Raw genomic sequence first — 13,983 nt, forward strand, 5'->3', positions numbered from 1 at the left:
GTTACTTCTACAAGTGTTCCATTCCAACTGATATATGCTTTAGAGTTCAAAATCTAAGTCCAGATACACTATTATAATGGGCCAGGTCCCAGACATTCTTCCTCACACCAACCAGTTAGTCCTTTTGATTTTACTCCAAACCCCAATGTATGAAATCCGAAGTGCTTGTAAGGATTTAGAACAGCACAGACTACCAGGAACAAAGCAGATACAAAACATTTCTCAGCAACCAAAAATAAAAGAAGGGAAACGGGCCACTGAGGCAGATGGGTCTCTCAGATTAAATGTCATATAAATTGCATGTGTGGAACCAAATCCAGCAGAAAACCCTCAGTTAATGAGGCATAGCTTGGTAAATTGGGAACTTGATGAGGGTTTTTTTTTTTTTTTTTAATGTAATCTGGTATCACTTAGAATGGCCTTAGTTTCCCATTCTCTCACCACCTTCACACAGGCCCACATGCCTGTGACATCAAATCTGTCAAACTTGGGGACGAAGGACATTAACAGTTCTTGAAAGGTGACCTTACCAACAGATACTAATTTCATTACTTAAGGAATTTTTCTTCCTCAGAATTTCTAGAATCACAAGTGATACCTGCCAAGTACAGTTTAAGTTACTAGTAGATATACACCTCTTCAATGCAGAAACTTAGTCTCATTATGTTGGTTACACATACTGTTTTTATTTGGGTTTGTTGAATGAGAATAAAAACACCCCGGTTTCTTCTGCAGGTCCAGTCCTTCTCTCTAATGGTCATTACAAACAACCCTTAAGTGGCTGGAATATAGTCAGCAAGGGGCCCACGTGAACAGCTCATCTGGAATCTTTGCAAGTACATATTTATGTCCTTTGGTGCCTTGCACAGTAAGGCACTGTTAATGATGTAACAGAATAGAGGAAATGCCCACAGCAAATAGTTCTAGTGACAATTTACTAGACAAGTTACAGTTTAATAATGGTGGTGGTGATTGTTTTTCATTTTATTATTATTTTTTACAATAAGGGTGTAGCCTTTATACTCCACACACACAAAATAAAACAAGTGCTTATTATGAAAAGAGTCCCTGCCCCCACCCCCCAAGAACATCCTGAACATAGCAATTCAACAGAACAGAAAAATCAAGACAAGTTTGATTTCAAAATTTCAATAAAAAAGCAAAAGTATGTAATGCAACAGCTGTTCAACTTCCAACTCTAAATAGGCACCATTAAACAAACCCCAGTATTTTAAATTTCTCCGGCACACATTCCAGGATCAATGCTCTGAACTGTAATCAGCTAGTAATTCATAACAGGAATACAGCCTTAGAATGGAAGCTATATTGCTTCCCTGCCCCCTTTCTCTTACAATTGGAGAGTGTAGGTATTAAGGGATACAAAGTCAGAGGAAGAAGAATTAAAAAGAAAAATGCCCAAAGCTGCAGCTGTTTGGACTAGGAAGACAGCATTTTACAAACGTTCAAAAAATCCCAAGGCAAGTAACACAATTTGTTCACTATCACTCTTACTTGAAAGAATAAAGAGATCAGCATCTTATTATATAAAACTGTACTTTCAGAACTGTATTACAGGTTCACCAGAAACTATGGATGTAGTTTTAGGCATCATCAAGGAAAACAGGTTCAGTTCAGATAAAGTTAGATACTGTACATCTAGCCTAGCTGGATCTGGTGTCTGGATCTGCTCACTGTCGCCCTGAACAGCTGTGAACTAAACAATAGTACGTAACTCCATAGGAAGCTTAAGGATTGAAGAAATGTACACAGCTAGTTAGATCTCCCCTGCTTCGCGCTCTTCAGAGCTCCTCCTGTCTTCTGATCTGCCATTAGCACTCTCATAGGACCGCTTCTTATCTTTCCGATCTCTGTCACGAGGTGATCTGTCTCTTGAACTCCTGTCTCTGTCACATGATGCTAAGTCTTGGTCTCTGAATCTTTCTTTTGAGGATCTGAAAAATATTAATTTGAGGAGCAAAATATGTTGGGTAACCCAAAAACCCAAATTAAAGAATAGGATAAATATTAAGCTCTTGATAGCTGAAGATATATAGAAGAATATACCCATGACAGAGGAGTCAGTTTTCTGACCAAATACTGAGCACTACCATAGCTGATAAGGGCATTAAAACAAGAAGACAGGTGAAAACAAATAGCTGAGGGTCAGAAGGCTAAAATAATTTCTTACAGGCTACTCTCATTATCTCAGAGACAACAGAGTTTCTCCAATTCATAAAAGGTGTTTCAATATAAAACTAATACATAGATAATAGCTTTAAAAAGTGAAAGAAAGGTATTGTCTAAATTTTAAAATGGCTTAGAATAGGGGCCAGATGGTGACTATCTGGGGTGCTGCAGGTCCATGCAATCTTTGTGGCAGTGTTCTGTTCTTTTTAGAATGTAAAAACCATCCATAGCTTGCTGGTTGTACAGGCTGCCGGCCAGATTTGGCCTATCGGCAACAGTTTGCCAACACCTGACTTAGATAAGAGAACTACTCAATTATTAATATGAATTTAAATAACCACTTTAAAAAATCGACTCATACTGAGTTAGCTTATTCAACCAACAAGGGGAAATAAAAAAAGACAAAGATGCTCACACTAATAAATCTTGATTAGCCGTAACTGTTTACTACCTTCTCCATTCCCATACACCCAACTTCAATAAGAAAGGTGTAAATAATAACAATCAGAAGGAAAACCAAGCATATTATGGAATCAGAATAAACATGGAATCTTCTATACTTCCAACACCTAAAATCCAACAAATTACACTTATTTGGTTCTTTACAGGTGACACAGTACTTTTACATAATTATCTCACTCAACCCATATTCAAAATTAGGATCTGAGGCACTACCAAGAACCTGAATAATTAATACTTTCAGGAAATAAAAAATATGACTGTTCAGTTTTAGAAATATAGTTGAGGGTTAAACAAAAAAAGGTTCTAAAATAATGTAAACTTTGAATATTCTACTTAATGTTTTAATAAACTTAATTTTAAAATGATATAAAAAGACTGGGCACAGTGGCTCACACCTGTAATCCCAGCACTTTGGGAGGTCAAGGCGGGCTGATCACTTGAGGTCAGGAGTTCGACACCAGCCTAGCCAACATAGTGAAACCCCGCCTCTACATAAAATACAAAAAATTAGCTGGGTGTGGTGGTGCGCACCTGTAGTCCCACTTACTCGGGAGGCTGAGGCAGGAGATTCACTTGAACCTGGGAGGCGGAGGCTGCAGTGAGTGAGCACAGATCGCATCACGGCACTCCAGCCTAGGTGACAGGGCGACACTCCATCTCCAAAAAAAAAAAAAAAAAAAAAAAATACAAATCACAGCGCCAAGTCTACTGATTCCATGTCTACATCAGTCCTATCCATAGCCCTTGTTGGAAAAAAATATGAAAAGAGACGGTAAAAATGATACCTAAAAAGACACTAGATGCTAAACAGTCCCAGAGATCAGTAATAATAAATGAAAAACTATGATTATCAACTACTATGTCCCACACATAAGTGGTTTCCATATACTATTTTATTCAAACTGCCAATAATCTTAAAGCAGGTATTCTTACTATCTCCACTTAGTAGATGGGGAAAGACAGGTGAGATAATTAAATTACTTAGCCAAGGCAGGACGTGGTGGCTCACGCCTGTAATCCCAGCACTTTGGGAGGCCAAGGCGGGTGGATCACCTGAGGTTGGGAGTTCGAGACCAGCCTGGCCAACATGGTGAAACCCTGTCTCTACTAAAAATACAAAAATTAGCCAGGTGTGGTGGCCTGGGCCTGTAATCCCAGCTACTTGGGAGGCTGAGGCAGGAGAATCGCTTGAACCCGGGAGGCAGAGGTTGCAACGAGCCAAGATCGTGCCACTGCCCTCCAGCCTGGGTGACAGAGAGAGACTCTCGTCTCAAAAAAATAAATTACTTAGCCTAAACCAATGAACCCAAGTAATCTGACTTTGGAGTCTGCACTAAACATGTTTGAACAGAGCAAAAAGAAAGATGCAAATGGTCCTCATTTACACGGGTACTATTGCCAGGAAGAGGTCACAAAGACAATCTACTTATATCAGAGACCAGTATTCTACAGTAGGGAAAGGAGAACAGCAAAACATAAAAGGCTTTCAATAAGAACTTTTACCTTGAAAAATTAAACCCAAATATGTAGCGATAACTTGATGTTGTATGAAATACCAAGTTTTAATAATTATCTGATAATTTTTAGTAAAAACAAAGAATGATGCTTTAGAAGAGAATAATTTCAATTCAAAGATGAGAAAGTGCTCGAGAAAAGCAAAATTTTAATAGTTTTACAAAAATAATCCTCCTTATGAACATGCTGACATCTTAGATATGATCATGTATCATGTATGGTGGAAAAATTCCTATACAACTTCATAAACGCAGGAAGCATCAGGGACTAAAATAACACAATCTCAGATGAGGGGACTTCACACCCATCCTTCCCATACCCACCACCAATAAAGACATTTAAGAGTTCAGCAACAACAATGACAATTGGGCAGATTGACACAAGAAAATGTCTAAACCCTCCATCACCTAGCAGGATAATTCTGAAAATTCATTGTGCAGATAAGACAGGTAACTTTTTAAAAAATGCTTATTTCTGAACACTGCACTGAGGGTGGACCCCCAAAATCAGTTTCAAGAGCGTGAGATAAGAGGCCTACAAATCACTCTGTCCTTTACAAACTCCCTGCTCATTCTCTGCATTTGCCTAGGATATTCACTCTATATGAAGTATCTTTTTCCTAGCTGATTCTACTTGTTCAAATTTTATCGACTACCTGAAGCCATTTTTGATTACTTTGTTATTTGCCTCATCTGAACTCTCGGATCACTTACTCTATGATATGCAGTTCAGCACTTTGTAACATGTGGTAGTCTTATGCCAGTCTAATTATTGTCAAAGATGTAGATCCTGTGTTCTAACTCACATAGGAACTTTTTTTTTTTTTTTTTTTTTTTGAGAGATGGAGTCTCGCTCTGTCACCCAGGCTGGAGTGCAATGGTGCGATCCTGGCGCGCTGCAACCTCCACCTTCAGGTTCAAGCGATTCTCCTTCCTCAGCCTCCTGAGTAGCTGGGATTACAGGCATGCGCCACCATGCCCAGCTAATGTCTGTATTTTAGTAGAGACGGGGTTGGTTGGCCAGGCTGGTCTTGAGCTCCTGATCTCAAGTGATACGCCCATCTCGGTCTCCCAAAGTGCTGGGATTATAAACGTGTGCCACCGTGCCTGGCCTCACATAGGAAACTTCTTAGAGCAACTTAAAGTTGTTCAACTATGTTATATGTCTTTCTTATGTTTTACTAAGTCTACTACGGTAAAACATATACAATTATTATTAAAATCACCTTAAGGACTACTAAAAACAAGGCCAGAATATAAGAAATAAAATATTGAGAGCCTATTAACAAACTCAGCTTGTGAGTGATTTCAGGGAATGGAAAGTTGAGTCAAAAAAAGGAAAGATTTTAACAGCTTTCTGTGGATTTTATTATAGATTTTATGTGGAGTAATCCACAGAATATGTAAGACTAGTAGGCACTAGGCACTCAAAAAATGTTTATCATACATATACCTTTGAATAGTTGTCAAGAAAAAAGCAATTTTAAACATGGCTTACATTACACAGAAATTACCTGGTTTAAGGGCCATCATGTGACCTGAGAAGTTTTGAGAGCTTGATCTATACAGACTGAATGCTAAACTCTTCTACCACATTATAATCCTTTGTCTATTCTTAATAGATATTCAAGTCCTCAAACATACCTTACCCTATGCCTGCACCTTTTGAATGTTCTCATTAAACCAAGGAAGTCTTCGAACTTCCTTAAGATTACGAGTCTGCCTTGCCAAGCTAAAGGTATGTAACAATACATATCTATAGTGCAGATAAAACAAGAATATACTAGAATGTGTCTGCTCTGAAAAAGCATCCCAGCTCAAATAAGTTTAGAAAACAATAAATCAAAGCTAAACAACTCTTTTAATGAAAGGACTTCTCAGAGCCCCTAATTTGCTGATCCATACTAAGGGCATTGGTATTTAATATTATTTACCTGTAAAGAACTTTTTTCCAAGACACACTAACCAGAGAAAAGCAATAACCTCTGCACATATTGGTTCCAATTTCTTGCTCTGGCTCATAAGTATATTCTTTCAAAACTACCCATATAATCACAGAAAAACGTTGTACACCCACACACAAATGTGTACATATTACCAGATGCAAAAGTTTCAAACCAATAATCTGAACTCTAAACATAAGTAACATAAGTAAACATAAACAACTCTAAAACATTAAGGGAGCTCCATATCCTCTGATTGACACATCAATACCTCCTCTTGGATCGTTCTCTGCTCCTATCTCTAGAACTGTGCCGACTTCTCTGGTGGCTACGGCTGCGGCTACGGCTGCTGGAGCGGGACCTGTGGCGATGGCGTTTCTCCCGAGATTTGGATCGAGTTCTCCTCTTGCGTTCACGTGACATGGAGCGAGATCGATGTCTGCGATGCTCTCTGGACCTGGATCTACCAGACAAGATTAGATTTTGTTTTTATCTTTGTAATTACTACATTTCTCATTTATTAAAGGCTTTTCTTTAAAGAGAAACTTTTTTTCAGTAGTCTTAATGTCAATTATATTCCAAGTCAGCTAAATCTACACTAAATTGCTGGTGTGTTAATAACTACATACTAGAATTCAAAATAAAACTTAATTCTCAGCCAGGCGCCGTGGCTCACATCTGTAATCCCAACCCTTTGGGAGTCTGAGGCAGGAGGATCGCTTGAGCTCAGGATTTTGAGAGCAGCCTAGGCAACATGGCAAAACTCTGTCTCTATAAGACATACAAAAATTAGCTGGGCACAGAGGCACATGCCTGTAGTTCCAGCTACTCAGGAAGCTGAGGTGGGAGGATCACTTGAGCCAGGGAGGTCAAGGCTGCTGTAATGACCTGTGATCACACTGCTGCAGTCCAGCCTGGGCAACAGAGTGAAATTCTGTCTCAAAAACAAAAACAGGACACTGATAATTCTCAGAGATCAATCAGTAATGTATAAATTTATATCAGAAATAGTTTTTCAAGTGAAAGCAACTTTCGAACCACTACTATATGCCAGGGACTATATTATCTAGATATGTTATGAATTTAATTGCACTTAAATATCTTGAACATTTTTTGTATTCTCTAGAAATTAAATATGTACCTGACAGACCTGGACAGAAGAGAAGAGATGAGGAAGCATACGTCAGGATAAATTACTCTCTCTCTCAATTAGAAAGGTGAGATAACCATAGAAATACGTTTTTAATGCCCACAATATGCATGCCTAGTCACAGTGTAATCAAAACAGAGTAAGGGCCAGGGGTGGTAGCTCACGCCTTTAATCCCAGCACTTTGGGAGGCTAAGGCAGGATGATCACCCAAGCCTGGGAAGTCAAGGCTACAGTGAGCTGTGTTCACACCACTGCATTCCAGCCTGGGCAACAGAGAGCAAGAAAAAACACAGTAAGACAGTTCTCTATTCAAGGAGCAAAGAGTTTGGGAGAAAGAAAACTTGCGAAAATCATTTTTGAAAACTTGACTCCGATTGCAATAACAAAATGTATTTCTAATGAATACACAGAAATAGAGACAAAAAACATTCTGAAAACCCAGAAGATCTACGATCAAGGTGCTGGCAAAATAAAAACATTTTTTGAAAAGAAACCCACAAGGTGTAAGACACTTTTATAGCCTCCACCAGGTCACAAACTAACTTGTGGGGTCGGTGGGGGTGCGTGGGGAGGGTGGAAACGGCATGCAGAGGACATAAACATTTGATGGGAAACAAAGGCATGCAATTTTGTTAGAAGAGTCACTTTATGATGGAAATGTTCTCAACTGGATTATGGTGATAGTGCACAGCTTTAAATTTGCTAAAAAATCACTGACTTCAGAGTAAATCATTTTTAATACCTCAATAAAACTGTTAAATTTAAGTCACTTTAAGAATGTGGGGTTTGCTCATAATTTGATACAGCAAGTTCAAAATCATATTATACATATGAGATAGTTTACAAATACAGTTTATGTTCAACTGATTGTTATAAACAATGCTTAAAGACATTCAGCTTATATCAACATTATAGTCAAACAAAGGTACATGACATGGATGTAGTTTTAGCCACTCTTAAAAGGAGTATTTCTGGCTGGGTACAGTAGCTTGTGTCTGTAATCCCAGCACTTTGGGAGGCCACAATGGGAGGATTGCTTAATCCTTAAACGGAAGGAGTTCAAGACCAGCCTGGGCAACATAGGGAGACTCCATATCTACAATACATTTTTAAAAATTAGCTGGACACGGTGGCACACCCCTGTGGTCCCAGCTACTCAGGACAGAGTGAGACCCTGTCTCAAAAACAAAACAAAATTAAAACAAAAACAAAACGTATTTCCACAGCTGAAATAATTCCAAAAGGAAGCAGAGGGAAAAGATATAAAACTCAATATAAGTTTTATCAAATTATATTTCATTTAACCACTCATTTTGAGTTATTAATGAATGCTTTTTCTTCCAATGTGTAACTTTATTCATCTTTTAAAAAATTCTAGGTAATTTTTTCATCCAAAAAATACTCACTAGGTATTTTTGCACTGTTCTAGGTACTACGGGAGGTTGAGAAGCAAAATAAAGTTCTTGAACTAAACTTAGTGCTTATACTATAAAAAGGGATCTATACAGGTTTGTAGGCAGTAAATAAAGGTATGTCAGGTGGTTAAAAAAAAAAAAAAGATCTATTGCTGGACACGGTGACTCATGCCTGTAATCCCAGCACTTTGGAAGGCTGAGGCGGGCGGATCACTTGAGGTCAGGAGTTCAAGACCAGCCTGGTCAACATGGTGAAACCCCCTCTCTACTAAAAAAAAAAAAAAAAAAAAAAAATTAGCAGGGCATGGTGGTGCGTGCCTGTAATCCTAGCTACTAGGGAGCCTAAGGCAGGAAAATCACTTGAACCTGGGAGGTGGAGGTTGCAGTGAGCTGGCATCGCGCCACTGCACTTCAGCCTGGGTGACAGAGCAAGACTCCATCTCAAAAAGAATTAAAAGAGGTATTACATAGGGTGGAGAAAGAGAAAAGAGTGGAAATATTTATACGGAATAAGCAGGGAAGGCTTTTCTGATAGGGTGGCACTGAAGCAAATCTAAAAGAAGAAAGGCAACAAGTGGAATCAGCCATCTCAGAGAGGAGTGCTTCAGGCTGAGGGAACACAGATGCAAAGTCCCTGAGGTGGGAAAAAGCTTAGCATGTCGAAGGAAAAGACCAGTGTGGCTGGAATGAAGTGAGCAAAAGGAAGTAACATCAGGGTCTTACAGGCAGGATGACCAGATACTTTTATCATTCAAACCAGAAGGCTCTGAATAAGTTACTGAGTGTAATGAGAAGCTATTAATACATATTCTGAGATAAAAGACATAAACCAGAACTATCCCAGGGCAGTTTGGGCTATGCCAAGCTTGTCCAACCTGCAGCCTCTAAGCCGCATGCTGCCCAGGATGGCTTTGAATACAGCCCAACACAAATTTGTAAACTTTCTTAAAATATTATGAGATTTCTTTGCTATTTTTTTTTTCAGCTCATCGGTTATCATTAGTGTATCTGATGTGTGGCCCAGGGAAGCCAAAAGATGAGACACCCCAGACCACACCGTCACTCTATGTAAAAGCTTTGGTAAAGATGTTAACTTCTCTTATGAATGAGATGAAAAACCTTTGGAGAGTCAGAGGGCTGACGTGATGTATTTCATTTTTTTAAAGGGCTTATCCTGGCTGATGTGTGAAAAATAGAATGAGGTGAAGAAGGGGAGTGGGCAAGCACAGAGAAGTAAGGAGCCCAGTTACAAGGCAAACGTACTATCTAGGTAACTGGACTAGAGGAGTAGATATTAAATATCTGGCCCAAATACCTAAAGATGTTCTATGTGCAATACTTTATGTTTTCAACAAAGGGACCAGCTTATAATAATCAAACAGTAAACAAGAACAGTATCACAGTTTAATGTTTCTACTTAGCATGCTAGATCAGAGAAATTCACCAATAATAGAAATTAACGGACACAACAAGCCCCACTTATTAATGTTCTTTAGTTTTTCTGTGTTTTAGGCAGAAACACCATTGAAAGATTTAGCTAACAGAACCATAAATTTTTTGTTTTTCTTTTCTTTTTTTTGAGACAGTCTCACTGTCACCCAGGCTGGAATACAGTGGCACAATCTCGGCTTACTGTAACCTCCACCTCCTGGGTTCAAATGATTCTCCTGCCTCAGCCTCTCAAGTAGCTGGGATTACAGGGACCTGCCACCACATCCGGCTAATTTCTGCATTTTTGGTAGAGATGGAGTTTCGCCATGTTGGCCAGGCTGGTCTCAAACTCTTCACTTCAGGTGATCAGCCTCCCAAAGTGCTGGGATTATAAGCGTGAGACACTGCGCTCAGCCAGGTTTTTCCTTCATAAAAACAAATTCTCTACTTTTTAGGGAAAAGTTCTTGGGAAATTGTCTCTAGAGCTGAGAACTCAGAAGATTTCTAAAAGAAGATGTGATCTGAACAAGAGGAATGGTAGAATTTGGAAAAGACTGAGAAAGGGCATTCTAGGTGGGATTGGATCCATGAAGAAAAGCTCAACGACTGGAATGAGAGTGGCAAGTGAAGAACTGAGAAAGAATGATGTAAATACAACACATTTCCCTGCCTTTCTCAGACAAAAAAAATGTACCACCAACTAGCAAAAACGATAAAGAAAGGTTTCAAACCCCAAATATTAATGCTGAAAGTCAAAATAAAGTATTGTCTTGCTCCTTAAGGCTGCAAATGCCTCTGAAAGCTTTCTGTGATCACTGTATAAAGGAATGGGTAATAAACTCACATAAAGTCAAGACTGCAGGGTATACTCTACATTTTGGTTTTGCTTAACCTATCAATCAAAATTTTCTCCAACTATTAACCTACTTATGTTTTTAACAGCTACAACCTCTTAGAACATGTTTCCTAAATGTACCACCCAAATCGATTTTTTAAAAATTAATCCTTTTACATCTCTACTCTGAGCATCTAAACGACTTAAATTTTTTTTTTTTTTTTTAAAGAGTCTCGCTCTGTTGCCCAGGCTGGATTACAGTGATGCAATCTTGGCTCACTGCAACCTCTGCCACCCAGCTTCAAGCAATTCTCCTGCCTCAGCCTCCTGAGTAGCTGGGATTACAAGCGTGCATCACCGTGCTCCGGCCAAAAAAATATTTTTTTAAAGGACCATTTAATCTATAAAAACTACCGTTGAAAAAGACAACTTCACTACTTATACCTGTCTTATGTAATACACCTACCTTTTCGGATTCTTGCTGTGTGATCGGGACCTAAAAAAAGAGTATGTATTTTTAGAAAAGTGGCTATAAATAAGAAAACAGTACAATGTTACATTATATTCTTCCTGATTTCTAATGTTTACATTAATTTTATAAATACAAGGCATGTACCTATGCACATAAAATTTTCCAAAATACACCACAAACTCGGCAGATTTCTTCACCTTGCAGGGTTTGCTTAACTCAGAATACCTGGCTCTTAAAGAATATGCTCCTAGGAGATTAAAACAGTACAGGTTGAGTACTCTGAAACGCTAAGGATCAGAAGTATTTCGGATTTTTTCTGTATTTTAAAATTTTTTACATTTTTTGTTGCCCAGGGTGGTCTTGAACTCCTGGATGCAAATGATCCTACCACCTTGGCCTTCCAAAGTGCTGGGATTACAGGCGGCCGATTTTTTTTCAAAATTTGAAGTGTCTGCATTATAATTCACTAGTTCAGCATCCCTAAATCCAGAAACCAAAACCTGAAATGCTCTAATAAGCACCTCCTTTAAATGCTGTCAGCACTCAAAAAGTTTCAGATTTTGAGGCTCACTGGATTTGATTTTTTGGATTTGGGATGCTCAACCTATATATCACAACTTGCTAATTTTTCAGAAACCACTTAACTGCTTGGAAAAAATTATTTTATATCTGTCATTTCTTTTTTCTCTTCTGGGAAGAGTGAAATTCTATGGTCTGAGATCTATATACTCTCGGAGCTACAACCTCATAATATAATCTCTAGAACACCTAGTTCAATTTTACAACATGTTTCTTCAAATGAAATGAGATACTCTACATAAGGCACTTGTCACATTTCCTAGCACACAGTTAACACTCAATAAAATGTAAAGTGAATATTATGGTTAGTAGAACACCACAGGGATTATTTTTTTTTGGATGATACATAGCATTGTTGAAAGCATGGCTTTGAGATCAGCCAGATTTGAGTTTTATTTCTGGTTCTACAATTCACTGTCTGTGTGACCTGAGTAAGTTATATATCCTCTCTCAGCTTAGTCTGTCACTAGCAAGAGGGATACTAATATAAATTTTACCGGAATGAAGTGGGGGTGGGGTTTATAAAGATTAGATGAATATGGATAAATTCCTTACTACAGTGCCTGGCATACAATAAGCACCCAGTAAATGACTGATTTTTTTCGTTTATCCCATCTTGTATAATTTTATACTAGTTTCTAATTTCCTCATCTTCCGTACTTCCGTATTTAAGCTCACAGATTCAACAACTTATTTTAACATTTCTGAAATTTGCATTGTATAATCACTGTCAAAAGAAACTTGCCATTTGGCAAACAAAGGAGTAAGATGTGATATACTTTTTCATCATCTACAAATGTGAAAATGTAGTCCTGCAAAGAAATTTTGTTCCATGTTACTGTCACCTCAATTGAATCTTAAAATGAGATTCCCAATTATTACTGAAAATTCCACTTATATATTAGAATAGTGGGCAACATTCCCATAAGGACTTAGTGTACACAAAAGAACAAGTAGATAAAAGCTCTGAGGTAAACTTTATGGTAAATGAAGAACTCTCTCTCTCTTAATAGAGGACTGACATCACTTCCCCTGAAAAGGAACCATATAGACATATAGTTTTGTTTCATTGTCATTATGGTGCAAAAAGATTACCTGATTATAAGCCATGTAACAAATTCTGTTTAAACTTCTTGAAATATACTGAGTATAATATGCTCAAAGATTGAAGGAAGTGAGCATAACCTAATACTACAAAGGGTTTTAATTAGCTTAAGCACATCTGCTAACTCTGAAGAGAAAGTATTTAACTTTCAGACATTTAAATATAATATGGGCCAGGCACGGTGGCTCAAGCCTGTAATCCCTGCCCTTTGGGAGGCCGAGACGGGCAGATCACAAGGTCAGGAGATCGAGACCATCCTGGCTAACATGGTGAAACCCCGTCTCTACTAAAAAATACAAAAAACCAGCCAGGCGCGGTGGCGGGTGCCTGTAGTCCGGGCTACTCGGGAGGCTGAGGCAGGAGAATGCATAAATCCGGGAGGTGGAGCTTGCAGTGATCCAGCCTGGGTGACAGAGCGAGACTCCGTCTCAAAAAAAAGAAATAAATAAATAAATAAATAAATGTAATATGATTCAGGGAACACTATAAATTAGGACTACAGGCAAATCCTTTGTGATATAATTGTCCATCCTAAAGCTGCTGAAAAGGTTATAAAGATGAGTTACAAAAAAATGTTGCCACCATGATGCTATGTGATTTTAGCTGCCAATGGGTAAAAGTGACTCAGAAGAATGTTTAGACATTCCAAATACTAAGAATTATAAGATTTTATCAATTCATAAATACCAATGTAAGAGGAATTATATACATTGAGGTATTACTAATAGACTTTTTAACAGGTTATGGCTCCTAGAATTGAGGAAATAACGAACCAAAGATCAATGTAAAATAAACCCTTCAATGAAACAATCACCCTTAAACCTTTTATTCACAAAATACATCATAAAAAAATAATTCTATGCTAACCTGGTGCAAACCTAGCCCAATA

At 38.2% G+C, this 13,983-nt stretch overlaps 1 protein-coding gene across 11 annotated transcripts in view; it reads right to left on the bottom strand.

Moving 5' to 3' along the window:
• Window positions 1–661: 661 nt before the first annotated feature.
• LOC105471436 (LUC7 like 2, pre-mRNA splicing factor) overlaps window positions 662–13,983 on the bottom strand; it is a 66,793-nt gene continuing 53,471 nt past the window's right edge. For all 11 annotated transcript variants that reach the window (XM_071094383.1, XM_071094385.1, XM_071094393.1 and 8 more), the window contains 3 exons: window positions 11,405–11,434; window positions 6,378–6,569; window positions 662–1,952 (listed from right to left, as the gene is read on the bottom strand). In XM_071094383.1, coding sequence (XP_070950484.1) covers window positions 1,775–1,952; window positions 6,378–6,569; window positions 11,405–11,434 — 400 coding nt within the window. In that variant the 3' untranslated portion in view covers window positions 662–1,774. The remainder of the gene's footprint in view (window positions 1,953–6,377; window positions 6,570–11,404; window positions 11,435–13,983) is intronic.

This window comes from Macaca nemestrina, chromosome 4 (assembly GCF_043159975.1).
Source record: "Macaca nemestrina isolate mMacNem1 chromosome 4, mMacNem.hap1, whole genome shotgun sequence".
Classification (NCBI taxonomy): Eukaryota; Metazoa; Chordata; class Mammalia; order Primates; family Cercopithecidae; genus Macaca; species Macaca nemestrina.